This window comes from Sinocyclocheilus grahami, unplaced genomic scaffold, assembly GCF_001515645.1.
Source record: "Sinocyclocheilus grahami isolate Dianchi unplaced genomic scaffold, SAMN03320097.WGS_v1.1 scaffold632.1, whole genome shotgun sequence".
Taxonomy (NCBI): Eukaryota; Metazoa; Chordata; class Actinopteri; order Cypriniformes; family Cyprinidae; genus Sinocyclocheilus; species Sinocyclocheilus grahami.
This window is the reverse complement of record NW_015505811.1, coordinates 211,424-223,055: the sequence shown is the minus strand read 5'-3', so window position 1 is coordinate 223,055 and position 11,632 is coordinate 211,424. Positions and strand designations below refer to the sequence as shown.

General features: G+C 35.2%; 1 protein-coding gene across 1 annotated transcript in view; it reads right to left on the bottom strand.

The window, feature by feature from the left end:
- LOC107558119 (lysine-specific demethylase 2B-like) overlaps positions 1-8,625 on the bottom strand; it is a 34,184-nt gene extending 25,559 nt beyond the window's left edge. Inside the window, exons 1-6 of the mRNA XM_016241733.1 lie at positions 8,321-8,625; positions 4,707-4,851; positions 3,693-3,771; positions 3,558-3,604; positions 1,849-2,027; positions 869-975 (exon numbers count right to left, since the gene is read on the bottom strand). Coding sequence (XP_016097219.1) covers positions 869-975; positions 1,849-2,027; positions 3,558-3,604; positions 3,693-3,771; positions 4,707-4,851; positions 8,321-8,548 — 785 coding nt within the window. The 5' untranslated portion in view covers positions 8,549-8,625. The remainder of the gene's footprint in view (positions 1-868; positions 976-1,848; positions 2,028-3,557; positions 3,605-3,692; positions 3,772-4,706; positions 4,852-8,320) is intronic.
- Positions 8,626-11,632: the final 3,007 nt, after the last annotated feature.

Here is an 11,632-nt window from a genome sequence, read left to right as displayed (position 1 = left end):
CAGAAGGATTTATTTCAAACACTCGACTGACATTATGAAGTGAGTTTGGAGTAAAAATATGTTATTAAATGTGGTATTTTCACATGCTTTCAGATGGAGCAGCATTTACTTCACAGAGCCGTAGTTCACTGAGAAGCTATGCAAACAGCTGTCATTAAATTAATACTTTAATATTAATGAACGATTTCTTCGATTTCAGAATCGCGCAATAAAATCATCTGCGATTTTTTTTGCGTAACTTGTCAGTGAACTACGGCTATGTGTAGTAAATTCTGCTCCATCTGAAAGCACGTGATGATGATTTCCTGCCGATTACACAGAGCCGTAGTTCACTGAGAAGCTATGCAAACAGCTGTCATTAAATTAATACTTTAATATTAATGAACGATTTCTTCGATTTCAGAATCGCGCAATAAAATCATCTGCGATTTTTTTTGCGTAACTTGTCAGTGAACTACGGCTATGTGTAGTAAATTCTGCTCCATCTGAAAGCATGTGATGATGATTTCCTGCTGATTACAGAACCGGCTTTACTAACAAAATGCACATGACAATCACATTCGATTAATCGCGCAGCCCTATCTAATACTAATAGAAAAAAATCCACTATAGCATTTCTGTTACTTTACAAAAGAGGAAAAATATTGAGAGATAATTTAATGTGTGTCTTTTGTATGTGTCTGTAATTTAATGGCAAGATAATAGAACACAAAGTATAGTGAAATACATTTACATTAAATTTAAAAAAAAGGAAAAAATAAAAAACTAAAATGTAATTTTTTTAAATGGTAAAAACAGTAAATGCGTCATCAGTCTTTGGAAAAAGGTCTATTCCTAATTGTTTTCCAAAAATTAACTAAAACATTACCTCTGAACTTTGGGATATTTCATCTCAGACATGACGTTTGTGGTTTCGGTTTGTTTCTGTTTAAGATGCCGCGGCCACATATTGTCCACCCAATCCACCAGATCCACCTAAAGACAATCAGAAATACGTTAAAATAAAACGACGGGCATAAGAAACATTAAAACCCAAAGATACAAAGGAAGTTTTTAAATGCTTAACAACTAGATTCATTTACAACAATAACTGAAATTCTAACATCCACACTTTATTATTAATATTAACAGTCGCTCTTTGCATGTGCAGAAATATTTTTGTATTACTGATATACTATTATAGTTGTTATTCAAATTTGTAAGTAGCTTTTATTTTTATACTTTTAGTTTCATAGCAATTCTTTTTAAATTTATAGTAATTCTGTTAAGTGCTTTTGTCATTTTTCCCTTAGTTCTGGTTTAATTAAAATATTACAATTTAGGTTTAATTTATTTTTATTTCAGTTTTAGTTTTTATTTATTTCCAGTAAGTAATTTTAGTGACTCAACCTAAACTAAACGGAATTAGAAATGTTGACTTGGCAACTAACTAAAATAAGCTCTTCAGCTAATATTTGTATTTTATTTGAGCTTTATTTCAAATATTCATCACATATTTTTTATAATATTTCTACTAAATAAAACAAACATTCATTTTTTATTTATTGCAAATAAAATACCCCAAAATTGCATGAAGGTATTAAGATTGAATGGCACTGGCAAATATCACTGGGCCATAAATTATTACTAATTTATTTGACTTGATATTACTAATTAATTTATTGAGCTAGTATCCCTGCTCTCATCTACCCAATTACATTCACACCTACTGACATGTATGATACTTTGAAGAAAAGACTGCAGTCACAATGTCATCTTAAATCATGTTTAAATGGCAACTGCGCATTTTAGAGCAAATGAATGTTGAAAAGCGACAAATCAATCAAAAAAAACGACCACGTCTCTTACCACAGTTGGTCTCTTGATCAAATTCTCCAGTTTGGTGTGACTGAACTCCAGGCTGATGACGTTGAACAGCTTGTCACGTTCATCCTCAGGCGTCTCATAGTAGCGGACGAACTGTGCCATGCTCATCTCTGAGCCCTTCTGTGTGCTAACGTCCATCACGTCAACAGCTCGCCTGCTGCCTGAACATCCATGCAGAGACAAGCACTTTACCACTCGATAGGCTACTCCTCTCCAATACAAGAAGTTCTTTCGAATAAATATTTCTATTAAATTAGTTTTTCATGCTAAAGCGAGATTAATTATACTGGAATGGATTAAGGAACCTAGGAAGCTTGTTTCCACCATGGAATAAACAAAAACAAAAAATTGTGACTCTTATCTTAAAATTCAGACTGTTTCTTGAAATTCTGAGAGAAAAAGTCAGAGTTGCGATATATAAACTCAGAATACAGAGTTTTTTTTCCTTGCTACTCCAAGGGGAAAAAATGTTTTTTCTCTCAGTATTATGACTCTTGAGTATATCTCTGGCATTTCTTTAAGCATGTAAACTCAGAATTCTGAGAAAAATGTCAGAATTTTCTGATTTTTCTGAAATATTTCAAAAAGATAAATTACAATTGCTTTCATGTTTTATTCTGTGGCAGAACAGGCTTTCATAGGTACCTGATTTAAAATCAGGTTACACTTTATTTCGATAGTCCACTTTAGACATTCTATTAACTATAAGTAACTCTGTAACTACATGCCAACTACATGTCAACTAATTCTCATTAATTGGCAACTACATGTCTACTAACTTTCAGAGTAGACTGTAAGGTTAGGTTTAGGTTTAGTAGAATAAACTGACATATACTTGCAAAGTTTGTCATAGTCAGTATGTTGTGGACCCATAAAAATAAAGTGTTAGAATATATTAAGCAGACAGTCTACTAATACTCTAATGACTGCTAGCTGACATGTAGTTGCAAAGTTACTTACAGTTAGTAGAATGTCTAAAGTGGACTATCGAAATAAAGTGTTACCTAAAATCATTATGAAAATATTTTTTTTTAAGGACTCAGATGCACATGCCATGGCCTATACTGAGTTGCAGATGCATAGTATCACCACAAGAGGACGAAAAGTTTGCTATTAATCAATTTTTTGTATTTTCTGAGCAGGTCTTGCTGTGAAGTTATACAACTAAGTTTAAACGTTTTGTTTCTAACTGGAACCTTTGTTTTCTAAAATGTACAGCCAATAAATATTCCTCACTGTTTTTTATTCATTACCCTCTTACTACACAGATAATTACAAAGTTATTTACCAGCATCATAAATCAAGTAAATACAAAGCTAAGACAGCTTACGTTCTTCCTCAACCCTAATAAGGAGTAAGATGGACTTTGTATGTATGCGCATGACAACATCAAATTGATCAGCCAGATAAACTAGTGCATATGTACTCTTTATAATACCAGCACACAGAACAGACATGCTGCATGTGTTTAGTTTCATAATACAGCAGCTGAACACTGTCCTGTTCATGCATAATGCAAGGCCTGGTTAGGTATAAAACAGAGAAAACGCAATAAAAGTCCCAAGACAATGGAAATGAAAAGTAAAGTTTAACAATGTTATCAAAACGTTTTACTGCTTTTCATCTGATTTACAGTCAGACAACTGTGCCTGTTCATTTTAGATGAAAAAAATTAATTTAATAGTACTTACCAACCAAACCCTTGATTTCACTTACAGTAAATGCTGGATCCGGCATTCTGTAGTACATGAAACAATTCAGATGAGCGATTCACAATGTAAAAAGTATGAATCTATCTGAAATAAAACCGTTTTACTTGCTCTTACCTAATTCCCAGTCCATCTTTGGCTTTAAATATGAGTGGAGTTCGCAGTGCTTCTCTTTGAACATATTCATAAGTAAAATCTAGGATGGTACAAAAGAAGTGGTTGCTAAAAGTTAGACTGCGTTTAAAAAACGAATCCCTGGATTTTAAAATAGAGAGTATATGAATGACCCAAGTATTACATGTAAACCAAGACTTTAGACACAACTTCTCATTCATTTTCAAATAATTGTAAAGCCATCAAAACTATGAAACAACTCAAACAGCAGATTGGGAATAATATAGTGATCAATCTTCTTATATATAAACCCACACTCAAGAGGTTCATATGAATGCTGGTCACTTTTGGCTGCTTTTTCTTCACTATCCACTAAAACTAATCTATTCAAATATAATACAATTTTAATTGTGTAAATAAACTATGTAATGCAGGCACAATTTATACTTGTCAGCAAGATCAGTTTCAATCACTGGATGCTAGTTGACATAACAGATATTTACATTATATATACAAAACTGAATTTACACAAATGATCCCGTTCAAAAGTGCTTCGTTATTAAAGGGATAGTTCACCCAAAAATGAAAATTCTGTCATCATTTACTCCCCCTCTTGTTGTTCCAAACCTGTACGAGTTTCTTTCTGCTGCTTAAGACAAAAGAAGACATTCTAGAGAATGTGGATAACCAAAAAGTGTCTGCTCCCCATTGATTATAGTATTTTCCCCATACTATGGAAGTCAATGGGGACCAGCAACATTCTTCAAAATATCATCTTTTATGTTCAACAGTAGAAAAAACTTATACAGGTTTGGTACAACCAGGGGGTGAGTAAACAGTGACAGAACTATGCCTTTAATATCAACCATTTAATATCAAATTATGAGCACGACTATACAAAATTGATATTTGCAGGTGCCAATAGGAGAACAAACCCCCCAATATTTAAGAATATAATAAATATGAATTGCACTAATAAGCAATACACACACACACAAAAAGTAAAAGAGCATGTACCTTTTCCCTCCATATACTGAACAAACTGACTGTTGTATGAATTGCTCTCAAGTTTGTCCTCCAAACTGAAGCCCCTGATGTTCGTGATCTCCTCCACATCTGACAAGTCCTCGTTCTCATCGTACATCCTTCTGCAGGTCGAGCGCTGGACGAAAACAACATATGATGGAGATGAAGATGAAGAGAACCTGCCTCATTCTGTGCTCGGATGTGAGATGTAACGCTGGGCTGGGATGCTCTATCATTTGCGCGAATGTCAAATTCCATGATTAACATTCAGGCCTTAATCGTCGACCATCTTACAGCTGTTATATGATGAATACATGTTCAAACTTCCCGATGAATATTAGACACGAGGGTCGCGGGGCAACAATGTGTGCTGTCTCGCACGAGCGTCTGTATGTGGAGCATCTGGCTCTCTTTGTAATATTATGAAACATGTGTCCTTTCCTGTTTACCATTACGAGCCGATCGTTATTACATTTAAACTACTAGTGTGGCGTATGTCGCTCTAATTCTCGTATCGCAGTGATTCGCACCGATTTAGGCCACTAAGCACAATGCATATCGATGTGAGGCTGAAATCCCCGATTTAAAACCGAGTCTTTGAGAGGACAGCTTCAACTACACACCAGTTTGCGTCCGGATTCCGCACGCGCCTCCATGTCCGAGCCTTTCGTCCGTGTTAATTCCCTCCGCGCTTTATTTGGACCATATTCAACGCGTAAAGTTGTGCACACTTTGATTGCTTGTATAGAAAACTAAGTAGGAACCATTTTTGTGTAGTGCACCGCGTGACGTCACGGTCAACAGAATCAAAACATTGCAGGCACGTCACGCGGATCGTGTTTATGAGGGGCCAAAACAATATGCCATATTTTTTTTCTGAGTACTTATCAGTGGTGCGCTTCCCAAAAGCATCGTTAGCTAACTATGGTTGTTAGTTCCATTGAACTCTATTGGTAACGACGGAACTTGCGACCACAGTTGCTTCTGGGAAACGCACCCCAGAATGGTTTGTTTGTGGGGGGCGTTTTACAAGCAGAAATAGTTTTTTGAGGGAGTCGGAGTTGCTCTTTGTGCAGCTGCTAAGCTCATGCATTTGTGCTTCGACAAGATACTTTATTAGTGCGACAATAACTGACTATTTACTACCGTTTGCCTATTCTGATATTACATCCACACGTTATAGCCTCAGTTACAATAGAAATAGCCTATATGCATGACCGATTCTCTTTAAATCAGAATTATTTGGGGCATTGAATGAAAGATATAGAAGATTTATAACAGATTAGTAGTAGTAGTAGTTATCACCATCATCATAATTATTATTATCGTTGTTTATTATTGACCAATTACTTTAAAAAGCTAATAGTGACCAAGCTGACATCAAAATGTGCATATTTGCTAATATAGCGAGGAGAAAAAATAGAAAAGTTTTTTAATAATGCATAATATTAACTCAAATTCATTTAGATTTTTAAAATGTGCATATTTGTTCAACTTTTTAAAAAAAAAAATAATGTGTAGTGTTGATTAAAATAAAATTCGATTTTTATGAAAAATAAAAAGTGAATATTTGCTGATGTAGCTGTTAATGTTAATATTTGATAATATAGGAGAAACAAAAAAATGCATCCAGACAAATAAATATATATATTTTAAATAATGCATTGTTAACTCAAATTTTATGGGGAAAAAAAGGGTTTTCTCAAAATTTGCTAATATTTTTAATCTTAAAAAATAATGTGTATTGTTGATTAAAATCAAATGAGATTTTTATGAACACTAAAAAGTGAGTATTTGCTAATATGGGAGAAACAAAAAATACATACAGACATATATATTTTTTTAAATAATGCATAATGTTAACTTGTGTTAATGATAAACGTTTTTATCAAAATGTGCACAGTTGCTAATATAGCAAGGAGAAACGAAAATGCTTCCTCCTGGCAAAGTCAAATTTCTTGTTGATGTGTTTAGAAAAAGCGTAAGATATTAATATTTTATACATATGAAATTACTTTTTTTTTTTTAAAAGAGCCATGTACAAATAATTTTACAAAAATATATAATAATATATAAAAAAGTTTTCAATACAAAATATTCACCTACATCGATTCTGTTATGTTCACGCTCTAATAAATGTGTAAACAAATGCGTTGTCGCGAAGGCTTGTGGGTAATGCCTTCACGATGCATCCAGTTTCACTTGAACAAGCCAGCTGACTGTCTCGCTCAGGCGCGGCGCTGGAGATTCACCATTAACCCAGCGCAATGCTTCGGTTCAGCTGAATCTCTCGGATAGGTTCTCATAATCTCTGCTCGGATGAACATGAGTCGGAACGAGCATTCGCTGCAGGCTCTGTCCTGGAGAAAGCTTTACCTGAGCAGAGCCAAACTCAAGGCGTCCAGTCGCACGTCTGCTCTTTTATCCGGTTTCGCAATGGTGAGTTGTTTTTCGCGTCTGTTTCTTCAGTGCTGTTGGTGTTCAGTTTGCACCGGCGGTATAAACACCGAGTTGTTAAAGAGAAAGCGCGTCTTTAATAATGTTGTGTAAGTTTAAGCGAATATTTTGGCTTCAAAAGGCGCATGACTCGAGTCTTTGATGCATCTGCAGTCACAAACTGACAGCCACAGTTGTTTAGCTTCTGCTAATGCTCAGCTAGATACTGCACATATATGCATGACTGCAGTTTTTACTTAGTGATGCTTATAAAGAGCAGCACGAGAAACATATTACCCGGATGCAGCCAAAACCTCAACTTCTTGATTCTTCCACTGCAGTGCACTTTAACTCCGGGCCAAACCGATTCTTGAGACATCTTGCAATTTAATTTGCACATGGCCAACTTTAAATTAACATTTCAATCTTCTTAAAACCTAAACGCATATTCTGTTTCATGTAAATATTCTTAATGTTTAAAAAAATAATTCTAAAAACATTCAAATCAATTTTAAAGGTATTTTTTTAGAATTTTAGTTAGATAGATGGACGGACATACAGACCTACAGATAGATGCGCTTTTAAAAAAGCATTTTTAAAATTATTTATATATAGATATATAAAAATAAATGTTATTTATTATAGATCTATAGACAGATAAGCTAAAAACATTATTTTTTTTAATCATTTTTATAATACTTCCCAGATAGATAGATACATTTTTATAATTATATATAGATATATAAAAATAAATGTTATTTATTATAGATCTATAGACAGATAAGCTAAAAACATTATTTTTTTTAATCATTTTTATAATACTTCCCAGATAGATAGATACATTTTTATAATTATATATAGATATATATATATATATATATAGATGTTATTTATTTACATATGCTTACTTATTACTAATAATAAATAAATGTAAATTATTTTATTATACATCATTTATATTTATACTTATTGTATAGTATACTATAGCTAGCAACATTTAATGTATTTTGTGTTACATAAAATTGTTTATTTTGTCAGCACAGTAAGGTTTCCTGTCTAATGGTGTTGAAAATTCAATTTATGGAGAAGAAAATCAGTTTAAAAACTTTCATCAATGTGAATGCTAGTTTCCTCGTTATAATGACTGGGGTTCAAAGACTGTATGTTACCTGTGTTTTCCTTTCATTCAATAGGTGGCCATGGTGGAAGTACAGCTTGACACCAACCACGACTATCCCCCAGGACTGCTCATCGCTTTCAGCGCTTGCACCACTGTGTTGGTGGCCGTCCACCTGTTCGCCCTCATGGTGAGCACCTGCATCCTGCCCAACATCGAAGCGGTCAGCAACGTGCACAACCTCAACTCTGTGAAGGAGTCTCCTCACGAGAGAATGCATCGCCACATCGAGCTGGCCTGGGCTTTTTCCACAGTCATTGGAACATTGCTCTTCCTGGCCGAGGTGGTCCTGCTGTGCTGGGTCAAGTTTTTACCCATTAAGCCGAAGGACCAGAAAAACGGTACTATATCTGCCGGGGTGGCCGCTGCGATCACGTCTACCTCCATCATGGTCCCTTTCGGCTTGGTTTTTATCGTCTTCGCTGTGCATTTCTACCGCTCACTGGTCAGCCACAAGACCGACAGGCAGTTTCAAGAGTTAGAAGAGTTGGAGGACTTACAGAACGAATTGGACCATCGAGGGGAGTCATCTACGTTACAGTCTCCCAGTTCCCTTTACCCCTAGTTTTGAGTTTTGGGAAAGAGCTTCTGTTAATGTTTGGGTTTGTCATGTATTGCAACACATCATTTTTTTGACCATAGTATTGATCTATTTGTTGCATGTGGACACCAAAGCATCCAGTTTTATATGTGTTGAGGATTTGTCCACTGTTTCTGCTAGATTTACTTATAACAGACTGTGATAAATGTGAAAGCATGCACTGCATGTTTTATGGATATTTTCTTTTCCTCTTGAAAATGAACATTTTCTGAAACTGTACTCACTCTCAGGCCATCCAAGATCTAGATGAGTTTGTTTCTTCATCAGAACAGATTTGGAGAAATGTAGCATTACATCACTCGCTCACCAATGGATCCTCTGCAGTGAATGGGTGCCGTCAGAATGAGAGTCCAAACAGCTGATAAAAACATCACAATAATCCATTAAGACATTTTTAACTAAAATACGGCTAAAATATGACTCCTCTATCCATAATATTGCCTTCTCCAGTGAAAAAGTCATCTCATCTGAATCAGGAGAGAAATATGCACAGATCAAGCTCTGTTTACAAACAGTTCAAAACAAATATGTTGGTGGATTTTGATGTGAGAGGACAACAGGGGATGGACTTTATCACTGGATGAAGCATTATTATGAATTATGGACCGGTATTTTGGCCAGAAGTGACAGTTTAAAGTGATTTGGTTCTTACAAACACACAGCTTTTCACTTCACAAGATGTTAACTGATGGACTGGAGTTGTGTGGATTGTTGTGATGTTTTTATCAGCTGTTTGGACTCTCATTCTGACGGCACCCATTCACTGCAGAGGATCCATGTAGTGATGTAATGCTACATTTCTCTAATCTAAATTTCTAAAATCTGCTCCAAACTCATCTACATGAGTGGCCTGAGGTTGAGTACATTTTCAGCAAATTTTCATTTTTGGGTAAACTATTCCTTTAATTCACCACAGGGAAAATCCTTCATTTCAGTATGGCAGCTGTGCCGATTTTGTTACGTGCAAGGATTTTATTTTCACACAAGGCAAGCTGCATTCTTACAGACATGAGTGTATATTACAGAAACCACTTTTTAAAAATACTGATCAGAGGCTGTGTTTGAAGTTATTACAGTACAGGGGACACTTTTATGTCCACTTGACCAAATAATTTTGATGCGTTCTGAATCAGGGCTTTGCTGTTGGAACATCTGAATCAAAACCAAAAATCATAGTCTTATTCAAACTCCATTGTTCTCCTAAATGAACCCCCTGAATGAGCACATCTTAGTAGAAATGAAGGCACTTTATCAACATGTTTGTCTGACCTTTTTTGGTAGTATTTGAAACAGCTTCCCATTAAAGGGGCCTCTGTTCACTCTGAAGTTGAACGCAAGTGACGCAAGTGCTTAGAGCCGTCACGGCTAAAGAGCTGGCAGGATTGTGTGATTATGCTAGCAAACACATTTTTATAAAGTGTTTATTAAGCAGAGGACCGTTTAAGCATGTAGTTACATCAGCAGCATTGGTGAAAAACATTAAATTAACAGTATTGCCAAATTGAAATACAATGATTTTTTTCCCCCAGAAGTTTGTGAAATAATATCCATCTTGTGCAAACAGCTTGTGTAAAGTTTGATTAAGAAGCTCTTTTTATTAGTGCACATCATGTGCTGGAATTTAAAAGCCCACAGTTTTTTTTAAATTTTAATGAAAGTCTTAATCAGACCAACTTCAACCAAACACCTTTTTGTGTTCTTTTATATCATGTATGACATGCATTTGTTGCCAAAAACAAAATCTTGCCATTTTGTTCAATACTAGTAGATGCAGAATGTACCAACAGCTTTTATGTATTGTGTGATAGTGTTTTTATTGTGTGTGAGGGGTTGATAAAACGTATTTCACTGCACTAGTCTGCCTTTTTTTATTTCAGGATATAGTCAAGGTACATATTGCCTAGCAACCAAGTGATTTGGAATCGTGGTCTGTTGATTTCTCCTTGTCCTCAGTGAAATATGCTTGTGCCTCCATCAGCACAGCCTGTGAGTCCTGTAGGCAAACCTTTGGACATAAAAGCAGAGTTGTAATTCCACAGCATTTCTGAATCTGCATTTGGTAACAAACCATGCAAAATGACGAAACATTTTGAGCCGTTTGCTGTCACAGTGGTCAGAGCCTATGACTGAAAGCTTGTATTATCGGTAATGCTTTATGCATTACTATTAAAATGGAAATCATGCAAATGAGCAAACATCAGCGTTAATCATTTACCTTGGGAATTGGATGCATTTACCTTGGAATTGCTGCTTCTCTCCCAAAACCAAACACGGTTCCACACTTAGCAACACTATAAACCCAAAAGCCTTTGTACAGCTGACCTCTGTCCAGGTAGCAGAACTTGCCGTGTCCGACGCTCCAGGTGCCCACAAAGCGGTTTCCATTAGCTTAGCAAAAATAAAAGATAAAAATGTCTGGATCATAATTCACAGCTCAAACTTCACTGCTTTCTTCTGCAAGAAGAAAAGGAAGCCAATTTTTAGGATCATTAAGATTATTTGCATTATTTTATTTTACCCCCATTTTTTTTATAGATTTTTAGCAGACATATAAAAAGGTATTACATCAGTTACAAAATGAGATAAGGTGTCTGATCAGAAGAAACACAAGAAACAAAAATTAATACATCCTTATTTTAATTAAGAAAATTTCCCCCCAATTCTCATTACCATAATGCAAAAAATATTATTACTATAATTTAT